This window comes from Chiloscyllium plagiosum, unplaced genomic scaffold (genome assembly GCF_037043375.1).
Source record: "Chiloscyllium plagiosum isolate Xiang-an unplaced genomic scaffold, Cpla_swu_hap1 HiC_scaffold_2, whole genome shotgun sequence".
Classification (NCBI taxonomy): domain Eukaryota; kingdom Metazoa; phylum Chordata; class Chondrichthyes; order Orectolobiformes; family Hemiscylliidae; genus Chiloscyllium; species Chiloscyllium plagiosum.
Window position 1 is genome coordinate 3,807,291 of NW_028270140.1, and position 12,888 is coordinate 3,820,178.

General features: G+C 41.4%; 1 protein-coding gene across 5 annotated transcripts in view; it reads left to right on the plus strand.

The window, feature by feature from the left end:
- The window catches only part of dock8 (dedicator of cytokinesis 8), a 301,292-nt gene extending 293,354 nt beyond the window's left edge, over window positions 1–7,938 (plus strand). For all 5 annotated transcript variants that reach the window (XM_043718191.2, XM_043718205.2, XM_043718201.2 and 2 more), the window contains 2 exons: window positions 3,406–3,576; window positions 6,559–7,938. In XM_043718191.2, the coding sequence (XP_043574126.1) occupies window positions 3,406–3,576; window positions 6,559–6,625 (238 nt within the window). In that variant the 3' untranslated portion in view covers window positions 6,626–7,938. The remainder of the gene's footprint in view (window positions 1–3,405; window positions 3,577–6,558) is intronic.
- Window positions 7,939–12,888: the final 4,950 nt, after the last annotated feature.

Sequence of the window (12,888 nt, forward strand, 5' to 3'; positions counted from 1 at the left end):
CGGCTTGATAAAGACAGACAATTTCCACTATTTAGGGATTCCAGAATTAGAGAGCATAGCCTGAGAATTAGGGCCATTAAGGAGAGTGGGAGCTGAGTCTAGAGAGTCAGTTTGGACTCAATGGGCTGAATGGCCTGTCCCATACTGTAGGGATTCTGTGATTCTACGAGAGATGTTAGGAAGCACTTCCACACACAGGGTGGGAGAGGTTTAGAACTCTCTACCACACACACCAGTGGATGCCGATCAGTTGTTAATTTTAAATCTGAGATAGATTTTTGTTTACCAAAGGTATTTAGGGATGTGTGCCAAAGGCAGGTATGTGGAGTTAGGTCACAGATCAGCATGATCTCAGTAAATGGCAGAACAGACTCCCAAGATGAAAAGCCTGTGCCTTTTTCAATTTTCCCAAATTGTTCTTGTGTTTTTGCTGCACTTAAACCTCCTCCATCTTTTGTCATTTGTGTTATTTTTGATATGGAGTCACTCAGTGACTGTGCATTAAAGCTTGCCCTTGAAAGGCCTGATAGTATTACTCAGAAAATTGGGTTGTTCACAAAGTGTGGTTTCATTTCCTTCTGTTATTTTAATGTGTTTCCCTTTGAATATTATAAGAGTATAAAATATAGGAACAGAATTTGGCCGTACGGTCCAATGAGTCTGTTCCACTATTCGATCATAGCTGATATGTTTCTCAACCCCATAACCCTTGACCTCCTTACTAATCAAAAACCTCTCTATGTCTGTCTTAAATACACTCAATGACTTGGCCTCCACAGCCCTCTGTGGCAATTCCTTCCACAGTTTCACCACTCTGCAGAAGAGACCACATTGTGAGCAGCAAATACAATAGAGTAATTTGAGTGAAGTGGAAGGTGTTCTCCTGGAAGGTGTATTGGCAGCTTGAATAGTGAGGAGGGCAGAGGGTAAACAGCCAGGTGTTACACCTTCAGCGATAGCAAGAGAAGGTGCTGTGGGGCTCAGTGTACGTGTGTGTGTGTCTGTGTGTGTGTGTGGGTTGGAGTGGGGTGGGGGTGTGGGGGCAGTGTGGAGGTTTAGGAATGAAAGAAAATTAGACCAGGGTGTCCCTGACCAACCTGTTCCTGAGGAATGCTGTTAAGGGTGGGGTGGGGAATATGTGTGATGGGTGAGGCCAAGGGAGACCCTATTGCTGTTGTGGGAGGGAAGAGAGGGAGTGAGGGCCAAAGTGCAGGGGATGGCCCAACTCGGCTGAGGGTTCTGTTAGCGACATTATGAGGGAATCCTTGGTTGAGGAAAAAGGTGGACATTTCAGATCACCCATGCCATAGAAGTTGGCATCATCAAAACAGATACATCAAAGATGGAGGAACAGGGAGAATGGAATAGAATCCTTACTGGAAGTACCCTGCTTCCTTGTTCCCTCTTGCAGCCTCCCCAAGCTGCAGAGCTGTTTTTGTCTTCCATACGCCCCTTCCTCCACACTCCCCTGACACTAATTCCTGAAGCCAGCCGGCAGAACTCACCTTGAACCCAGCTATTGGCAGTGCCCACCCCCCCAGGGACCTTCTCACCCCAGCTACTGACCTTGCCAGCTGCCTCTCCAACCACCCTCCCATTTGCTGCTGATGGCCTTGCTGGTGAGGTTACAAAAACACAGGTGAGGAATGGTTTATGGTTGGAGAAGCATCTGAAGAGTTCTGAAAAGAGGCCCAGCTCCTTGTTTTATGTGTCTTTCTCTCTCTCTCTCTCTCTCACTCTTGTACACACTTACAGATGTTGTCACAGTGATGGATTTCTGTTGGCTACTTTGGGAGGTTTCAGTATGAATTCACCCATTGTCCCCATCTATGTTAAATTCAGTCTGGCACTCACCAAGAAATTCACCAATGATCCTCGGAGAGCACCTTCCAAACCTACGATAATATCCAACTAGAACGACAAAAGGAGCAGATACATTGAAACACCACCCCCTGCTACTTCCCCACCAAGCCACTTGCCATCCTGGCTTGGAAACATATCGCCGTTCCTTCACTGTCGCTGGATTGTGGGTTAACCCAGAGTAGTTGGACTGCAGTGGTTCAAGAAGGCAGACTCATCCTGAGTCCAGATGCTCCCCCCTCCACCCCCCGCTCCCCAGTTTGAGACATGGACTCAGTGATTAACACAACCTACACATTGCAACTGAGCCCCACGGCACCTTCTCTTGCTATCGCTGAAGGTGTAACACCTGGCTGTTTACCCTCTGCCCTCCTCACTATTCAAGCAAGAGTAGATAATTCAGCCCCTCAAGTCTTTGACAAGATTGTGATTGCTCTGTCTCAGGCCTTGTCTTCTCTTTCATGCTAGCTCCTCATAGCCCTCAATTCCCTGATACTTCAAAGGTCTATCTCCCTCCTCTTTGAATACTTCCAGTGATGTAGCTGCCACAACTGGCGATAGAGAATTTCAGACATTCACATTTGCTTTGTATCTGAGTTTCAAATGAGTGTCCCCTTATTCTATCTCAATATCCCATAGTTCACAACTCCCCCATTTGTGGAAACATCTTCTCAATGCCTACCCTATCAAGTCCCATTGCATGTTTCAATAAAATCACCTTCATTCTTTTCAATGATGAAGTTCAAACGTGTTCATCCCAGGAATCAGTCAAATGAATCTCTTGTGAACTGCCTCCTATGCCAGTGCATCCTTTATTACATGCAGGGATCAGAACTGTGCACTGAGCTCCCGGTGAGGCCTCACTGACATCCTGTATACTCTATAGTAAGGGTGGAGCAAAGGGAAGGTAACCATACACCTTAGAAACAGAGAGATTCCCTGTAGCAAAACTTTCCTACTTTTGAATTCCAACACCCTGGCAATAAATCTCCATTTCCTTCTTAATTCTTTGCTGCTACCACCCTCTCATGGGCTGTAATGGTATGTTGCTAAGCCCCACTATTCCAATGTTAAGTGGCAGGAATTTTCCCGTGTGTGTGTGTGTGGTGTATGTTGTTACTTTACACTGAGTTACCAAAAGGATAGAGCAAGGGAGAGTCTGAGAGAGGTCTCTGCACACCATGAGTGGTGATGAGAAAATAGGATTACTGTAGGGAACATCTTATCTTCCAAGCTAAAGGAGAAGAAATAAATGACTAACAAAAAAAAATGTTCAAGTTGAAAGTAAAAAGGAATATTTAACCTAAATTAGAGGGTGTGTCTGAAGAATGCAAACAGTAATTGACCCTGACTGGAGAATTAAATAAAGTAATGCTACGGTCACTGATGAATTACTGATTTTCACTGAATGGGTCTTCACCAGATCTGAGGAAGGGTCATTTGACCTGAAACATTGACTCTTATTTCTCTCCACAGATGCTGCCAGACCTGCTGAGCTTTTCCAGCAATTTTTAGGTCTTTACTAATGTTGTCTTTTCTGTCCAGATGTGGTGAGGCTGTGGAGAAGAACAAAGGGCTGATTGCCACTGACCAAAAGGAATATCAACAAGAACTGAAGAAGAATTACAACAAATTGAAGGAGAACCTAAGACCAATGATTGGGCGCAAGATCCCAGACCTGTATAAACCAGTGGTTAAAATCCACAGAGAGAGCAAGTAAGATCCAAACCCTGCAGTTTTATTCCTTAGTAACAAATAGAGTGATTGTAATGAGAATGTTTCCATTCCAAGAAGGGACAGCAAGGATGTGTGAGGATCAGATAATCAGACATCTTGGGATGGGAATACTCCTCACTATCTGTAGCTTCCCCGGTCTTTGTGTCGTCCACAAATTTATTAATCAAGCCACTTCATTGCCTCAGAAATTAGTTCTGGGCAAGGGGGTCATTAGTTAATCACCCTGTCCCACTACAGTCAGGGTCAATGGCCGGCCACCCTGTCCCACTGCCAGTCAGAGTCAATGGTCAACCACCCTGTCCCACTGCCAGTCAGGGCCAATGCCTGACCACCCTGTCCCACTGCCAGTCAGGGCCAATGGTCAACCACCCTGTCCCACTGCCAGTCAGGGTCAATGGCCAACCACAAAAGGACTTGATCCAGTGAGGCTGCAATTGCGTCAATTCCAGGTGAGACAGAGCAAAGTACAGTACATCGTAGGAACAGGCCCTTTGGCCCAACAAGCCTGTGCGGACCCATGACACCTTTATAAGCTCCAAACCATTGGTTCTATGCTGTCCATATCCCTCTATTCATGTCTATTCCTAAATCTGTCAAGATGACTTTTAAATGTTGCTGTTGTATCTGCCTCTAATACCTCCACTGGCAGCACATTCCAGGGACTTACCACCCTCTGTGTATAAACCTTGCCTCTCATGTCTCCTTAAAACTTTACTACCTTTTAACTTAAACCTATGTCCCCTGGAAAAACATTCTGACTATCCATTCTATCCATACCTCTCATAATTTTGTAAACTTCAGTCATGTCTCCCCTCAGCATCTGACATTCAACTGAAAGAAAAACAAGTTTGTCCAATCTCTCCTCATGGCTAACACTCTCCAAACCAGGCAACGTCCTGTTTCTGTATCCTCTCCAAAATCTCCACATCCTTCTGATGGTGTAGTGACCAGAACTGTACATTATATTCCAAATGTGACATCACTAAAGTTCTATACAGCTGCATCATGACTTTCCAATTTTTATTCTCTATGTCCTGACTGATGAAGGTAAGTATACCATGTGCCTTCATGATAACCTTATCCACTTGTGTTGCCACTTTCAAGAAAGTGTGGACCTCACGTCTAGATCCCTCCACATGTTGATGCTTCTGAGAGCTCTTCCATTTACTATGTACTTCTGTTCTCCATTAGATCTTCCAAGATTCATCACCTTGCATTTGTCTGGATTAAACCATTTCTCTGCCCAATTCACCAGCCCATTTATGTCCTGCTGTATCCTCAGGCAATACTCTTCACTATCCGCAGCTTCCCCATTCTTTGTGTCACCCACAAATTTATTAATGAAGCCACCTACGTTCTCCTCCGAATCATTTGTGTATATTACAAACAACAGGGGTCCCAGCACAAGAAGGAATCAGACCATCCAGTGGGGGTAGGCTGTCAGTATTGTGTGGAGAAGGAACATTGTGCACAACCCCCCTGCTGACTCTCCGTACGATCTCCAACCACAGAACCTAGCCACTGCCCCCTAACAACAACTCACCAGAATGAAGGACCCGATACCCAGCATGAGCAAAACTAATGTAGTGTACAAAATCCCATGCAAGGACTGCACAAAACACTACATAGGACAAACAGGAAGACAGCTAACGATCCGCATCCATGAACATCAACTAACCACGAAACGCCACGACCAGCTATCCTTAGTAGCCACACACGCAGACGACAAGCAACATGAATTCGACTGGGACAACACTACCATTATAGGACAAGCCAAACAAAGAACAGCCAGGGAATTCCTAGAAGCATGGCACTCATCCACAAACTCCATCAACCTGGACCCAATATACCGGCCACTACAGCGGAAAGCTGAAACTGACAAGTGGAAGCGGCAGGGACAGGCCACTATAAATGCCGGAGGAAACACCACAGAAGCGCTTCACAGGAGGCTCCCAAACACTGAGGATGTCACCTAGACAGGGGACGAAACGTCTGCAACACAAATTCCCAGCTCGGCGAACAGAACCACAACAACAACATCTACTTTTCCAACCAGTGACCCTCCATCTGGTACACTAGGGGCTCTCTGGCGATACTGCAACTCCAAGCCGCAGAATTTCCCTCTCTGGGTTTGTAATTCAGGCAGAATTTTCAACAGGAGCCGTTGAGCTTTCTGATGAAGGTAGACTGGGGGTTTCTTTCCAAGAAAACCATCCTGCATTTGAACTGGGTCGAGGAACGTGAAACCTCAGCCGTATATTTTGTTAAAGAGTTCAATATTCCAGATAAAGTTCTTTGATTCTGAATTGTGCCCAAATATTTAGTTTTTTTTTCTTACAGAAGTTAAACACCTAGTTTTTGAAGCATTTGCTATTTTTAAAGGAGTTGTTATACAACGTATAATCTTGCTCTGTACTCAGTGGGAAACTCCACTTTGAGACAGGAGGCTCCTTCATAGCTGGCATGTGAGACGGCAGATGAAGTCGGTACATCTTCACTTTCCCATTAAGTAGCAGAACATCATTTTACAGAATCTCCAACATTCTCAGAGTTTACAGAGCATCCATTGTTCCCATTGTATTGTTTTAAGCTCCACAGCCTCTATGAGTGCCAGGGATTTGTTATCCCAAATCTCAAAGTGCATCAATGTATGGCAACTTGCTCAAAACCTCACAGAATAGAGCCAGTTAGTCTGGAAAGCCTCTCAGTGAGATCCCCTGATGGTTCAGTTTGACTCTGAGCACCCACTGTCTGGTGTCAGGTATCTACCACTTAGATAAAGTAGCACCGTCAGAAAAAACTCAGGTTGAGCCAATGTATTTCACAGAGAAAGGGAAAACGTTGCATTAATGAGTAGGATCTCAACTGGAAAAAGAATCATGTGGTGTTCCTGTTTTATCGTAATGTTCCCTGATGCACCACAAGTTACACAATATTCTTCACTTTTCTTTCTACTTTAAGGGGATCCTTTAAAAGATCAAGTTTCAGAAAGTACGAGACATCACCATCAAGTGCACAGAACAGCTGATGGAATCCGAGTCAATGTGAGACACTAGGATTTGTCCTTCATCGTTCATTTGCAATAAGGGCAATGCATTGAGTGCTTAAAGCCATCAAGGCAGATGAGTGAAAAGTATGTAACCTGAACTTGATTAATTTTTAAAAGGTGAAGCACTTTTAATAAGGTAACAACCATGGACTGATACTGATATCATATATTTCACGTGCAGACAACATTGCCAAGTGTCATTTTAAGCTGCTGTTTGAAAATTCAACTCACAAAAGTGGTTTTAATGCCATGTCTTCCTGCATTTCTCCATGATATCAGCTGGGAGCATTTATTGCCCTGTCATTGTATTCCTGACCAATTAATAGATCTGTGTTTAATGTTTACATGAACTGGCAGTGTATTTTAGAACCACAAGTACAGCTAGTTGTTATATTGATGTTCCTCTCTGTTACGTTTGTATATAGCCTATTACATATTCTTTTTGAGACTGTCATTGAATTTTAAACAAAGTGATAGCACTTTTTGTCTTAGATCTATTGATAGAATCTTGTTGTTAAAATATAACATTGGATTTGAATCAAGATGTTTTTTCAGTGTATATATCTTATATATATGCTATTAGGTGCCTGTAATCTGTTCTGCAACTCATATACCTCTGTTGTTAAACTCAGTGCAATTTTGACTACTTCATGGGTGTGAATTTATATACTAACTATATTTGAGACACAATAAGTCCAGAATGATATTTACCTTGCAACTTTACAACACTGTTTAATTTCTGAAGTTCAGATCTATGACATCCTATTATCCAAAACAGGTATGGACCAATGAAGGAAGGATTATTTTAAACATTCAATGAAATGCAATATGCTTGTGGTCTGAGAATATAACATTCCCAGTATTGCCACGTAATTGATCCAAATGAAGACGTTAAAATGAATAAGGACATCCAAACACTTGATTTTAGGATGTGATGATTTACTAAGTGACTATCAGAAAGTGATTCATTGATTACATGGGACATGCTGGGCAAATGAAATTAATTCTTTATGCAGTCTCATCCTGGAAGTTTATGTTATTTCTATTTCCCTTTAACTTGGATAAGATATCCTCTTTCGATAAAAGCTGATCTGCTCAGAGATGTAATTTTGAATTGCTCAGCTGCGATATCCAAATTGCAAAATATGCTTCTAGACTCGTTATTATTGATATTTGTAAACTGCCTTGAGTTCTCATTTGTATATTATCTTGTGTACAGAAACTTCTGACCATGCAAAATAAAACTTGTCAACCAATGGGAGCACTGTGACGCTTCTAAAGTCCTTGTACAATCTGCTTTGATTTTGTTTGACAACTAAAATCACTTTAAGAGGAATCAAAGTCACATATTGAAGACTTTATACAGTCATTAGACATATAACTTCTTTACTCAGTGTTTTAAGCTGTTTTGTTCAATCCTGAGTAATTACTATGTTCCTTTAACATTTCTATTTAGATTTTAAATGATGCATATAGCATAGCTAGTTGAAAGCTCACTTTTAGAATGTAGCAGAATTATTTTTAAAAATTGGTTCTGCAAATATATGACTGAACTGTTCACACATGGTAACCTCAAATGATAGAAAATAAAATATTTTAGGTGTCATTCATCCCATCTAGCTGCATTGGTGTTAGCCGTCCAATTGTAGCAGATGGTGGAACTTGAATTCAATAATAGTCTGAAAATAAGAGTCTAATGATGACCATGGAACAATTGCAGAAAAACCCATCTGGTTCACTAATGCACTTTAGGGAAGGAAATCTGCCATCCTTACTTGGTCTGGCCTACGTGTGACTACAGACCCACAGCAAGGTGGTTGACTCTTAACTGTCTTCTGTGTAATTTAAGGATGGGCAATACCTTCTCATCAAGCCAGTGATGCCTACATCCTGTAAACGGTGATGGTGTACGCTGTCCATTTTTGCAGCTAATAGCTGCTGTCTTGGAGGTCACAATTCTGAGTCTCTCAGAATCCCACAATGTGTTGAAAGTTATAAACAGTTACGCAGGAAAATATCTATTTATTTCTAAGATGGAAGAGTTAAGGACAAGAAAACCAATAAACATTTATATCTGGATGCAAGGCTAATGTGTTTCACCTTGCAAAAGACAACAGCTCAGAGCAAGCCATTTTTGAGAACAAATTACAGGTTTCCCTGCAAATAAATTAAAATCACAGGGAGAAAGCTGAATCCACAACCATCGGAAGGAAATTGGACCTGGCATAGTCAGGAGAAGAATTATCGAGACTCTATTAACACATTCTGGCATACCTGCTAAGCGTGTTGGAAAGCAGACTTCAGAACCAATCATTTTTTAAAAATCTATTGTTACTGACACTATTCCAAAACATTACAATCATATAAACCTCATAATTATAGGGTGTGTTTTCACACCTGCCATGAAATAGCTCTTGTCAAAATCGTCAATGACATCCTTCATGGCCTTCTCAAGCTGCCTGCAGTTTTTGATCCATTTTACCACACCATCCTCCTCCAGTGTCTCCCAGCAGCGTGGCACAGCTCTCTCCTGGTTATATTATAAATTAATCTAAACTTCAGAATCACTTGTAATGACTTCTCCCTGCTCGTGTACCATTCTTTCTATTGATGCACAAAAGTCTATTTCTGATGCAACATCATCTATAACCACAGGGTTAGCTTTGACATGCATGCTGATAATATCCAGCTTGACCTAATCATCACCTCTAACGATGAATCGACTGCAGCTACATTGTAAGATTATTTATCCACCCTATGACATGATAGTTGCTAACGCAGTGTTGAAATGCAGAAGCATCCTGATAGTGGTTTGGAGATGTGCCAAAAGGGTTTTCAAAGGCTGTCACATGTTGGATGCCAGTGGTAGTGATTTTGAGGTTCCTGTGGCCCTAGAAGATCTGAGATATCAGTATCAGCGTCGAGAGTGTGGTGCTGGAAAAGCATCCAAGGAGCAGGAGCCTCGACATTTTGGGCAAAAGCCCTTCATCAGGGATCGTGAGTTTCCAGATGCTGTCTGACCTGCTGTGCTTTTCCAGAACTACACTCTCGACACAGATCTCCAGCATCTGCAGTCCTCACTTTCTCCTCCATATCAGTATCAATATCAGTGTCGAATATGGAATTCCTTTGGTGCGAATGGTGACCTGAACTCACCAACTATCACTCTGCTTTCAATATTGAGTTTTCGCGATTCTGAGCTTGTTTGGTAGGTTTTGAAAGATAAGAAAGCCGAATGGTAATGAAGTGAGTTGGGCTGTCAACGAGACACTTGACAAACTTTAACCTCCACCAATTTGGCAACTCACCACAGCCTAGCAAGAACCCTGCCACACTACTTGCGAAAAACATGAAAGCTGGAGTGTGACGCTCCTGACATGAAGATGGCTATCACCAGACTTCTTGGCTGATTCTATCACACATCTCACCATAGCCCACATTGCTCAGAATCCTGTAAGATTCCACCTGTTGGAGTTGACTTAAGAATTGTGTGTTCTAATGATCTATTCTAATAAAGGAATTCTAACTCCCCCTTTCGCACTTCTGGCAATAATCCTGAGTCTGCCATATTACAACCAATAGAACAATTGAAACAAACTTCCACCACTTCTCAAAGTTTTGAAGTCTATTCATTCTCCCTCATTAATCTTTGCCGACCTATTGGAAAAGTATGCATTATTTTCCAGGCTTTCTCCACAATTTTAGAGTGCTCCTTTGAAGTTCTTAGGAGGAGTGTCTTATTATGTTTAAGAAGCTATGTAAATATCATTTGTTGTTATAATCTTTCAGAGAATCTCATTGGAGCCACCCAATTGTTCAAACTGTAATATGTTGCCCAGAATGTTATGTAATATTTTGCAAAATTCAACATTACTTTCCTTGTATGTCTAATGTTGCTTCTAAAGCAACTCTGAATATTTATTCTCTCACCTCAAAGGTGTTGAGATGTCCTTTTATAACTATTTATTGTAAAGACACAATAATAAACGGGAATGAAATGCATCATTGCATGAATTCAAGAAGGTATCAGTAGAATAAGAAGAGGCCTGGTTAGTATGTACATAGGCTGGAACTGAACAAAGCCACATAAGCTGGGTTCATTTGTCATTCGATATCTGATCCAGAGCAAGTTTATTGTTCTCAACTAGAGCAGTGAGCAGGTCTAACATTTTGTCTTAATGTTTGTTCCTCCTTATTTGGGGAAGGATGCTTATGCCAGTTGTAGCTTTAAAGAGAGAAATAAATTAGAATTTATTTTATACTGGAATCTAAATGCACTGTATAAGGGCCTCTCCTTATCCATATTTGATCTTTTGCCCCTTCAGGGAATTTACGTCACACTCCTGCTTTGTGTCCTTCTTTGCAAGAGTGGACATTCTGAATATATATTGTTTCGGCGAACTGCTGGAGAAAATAGGTGGTGGTTTCCATTTATTTGATGTTTCCATTTCCTGTTTTTGACATTCCCTACAACCTACACATTTCCTGTGATTGGATGAACGAGTTCTGGACTTGTCTCTTCGTATTGCTGCTTTGACTCATTGGCTGGCATGTTAAGATTTCTGGTCCTGAAAGACGCAATATAACAATTCAGTTTCAGTCTCTGATCCACCACTCTGTGTGGTCTACTGTTCTATGTTTAAAGCCACTTGGTTTTCACCAAAAGAGGAATCTCTGCAGAATGGGTTAAACAATAGGAATGTCTGTGGACAGACATCCAGTGTCTTAAAGAGATGAGCTGCAACTTCAGCCTTGAAGCCAATGAGTAACCAATTATATATCCAGGCAAAGGAAAATTCACTGTGGTATCATCAGACCATTGGGCTGATCAGAGGGATTTGTAGTGATTGTAATCAGGTCAGCCAGCTAGACTTTGTAGAATATGAATTCCCTGATTGGGGCTGTTAATCTGGTCCAATCAGGGAGTTCTGGCTGACAGAAAAAAAGGTGACTACTAATACTCCAAAATGAGAGAAAGCATGTTTGTTATAAAGAAACTGAGAAATAAGACATTCATTAAGAATACTTTTTTGTAATAAAATACAAAACTTTGGTCAAAAAAATAAAATAAAGGTAACTATCAGAGATACTGACCGATAGTTGACTCTGAATGAGGCAGTATTAAAGTCAAGGATTGTGCGTGTGTAAATAAAGGGTGACTTGGTGACAGGATACTGGCCCCAGGGGCATTATTTCAGTTCAACCAGAGGGAAGGAGACTCCTTCATGGTAACCTCAGTGAGTGTGGGAATTGAACCCATACTGGCATCACTCTGCATCATAATTCAACTGTCCAGCTAACCAAAGTAAAGCAATCCCTAGACAGCAAACTTCTAATAATTAATAGCAATTAGGATAGTCAAGGGACTGATATCTTCCTGTTTACCTTTTACATCCTGTGCTGTTACAAGCTAACCCCAATCAATAATTGTATATCAGTACAATTCAGTAAAATTGAAGATCACAAATTGAGTCTTTTGATGGATGGTTTCACGCCAATTCTGACTTAAGTAATTGTTGGGAAAATTCAAGTCAAATTGAAATTTGAACTGAAGATGCTGGAAATACACAGTAAATCCAAAAAGAGAACAGATAGGTAAGTGTTTTGGATTTTGCCCATGACAATTCATCAGATTACAAGAAATGTTATTCCGTCTTTATAGATGCTACTGGATCGGCTTTGCATTTTTAAATTTCATTTGGAGATAATTCAGTTTCCGCAAAGGAATTAAAGCAGCTTTTAAACATTAGCCTGAAATAAAACCAAAATTATAAATACAAAGTACAACACCCAAAGCAAATTCACATTTCAAACACATGAGGGAGTCAGGGAGCTTCAGTGGGGAGTTGAGAATTCAAGGTCACATGTCACATAACACCAGGTTATAGTCCAACAGGTTTAATTGAAATCACAAGCTTTCGGATCTCTACCCCGTTGTCATGTGAAGTGAGAGAGAAGCGCACAGGCACAGAATTTATAATCAGAGAGATCAATGGACAGATCAAATAGTCATACAAATGGTGTGCGTGGAGTGTCGACAGGTGATCAAGTGTGTCAGATGGTGTGAGTAAAGTGTCAACAGCTGAATTACAAGCAGAAGGTTGGCCTATAATCTGCTTAAATGCGGCAGGGAGATAATTACAAAAAATTAAAAATAAGGTGGTGCTGGAGATAAACCAAATGACTGGAATAACATGATAGCTATAAGAGTCACATGCCAAGGGTCTAACCAAAGTAACACA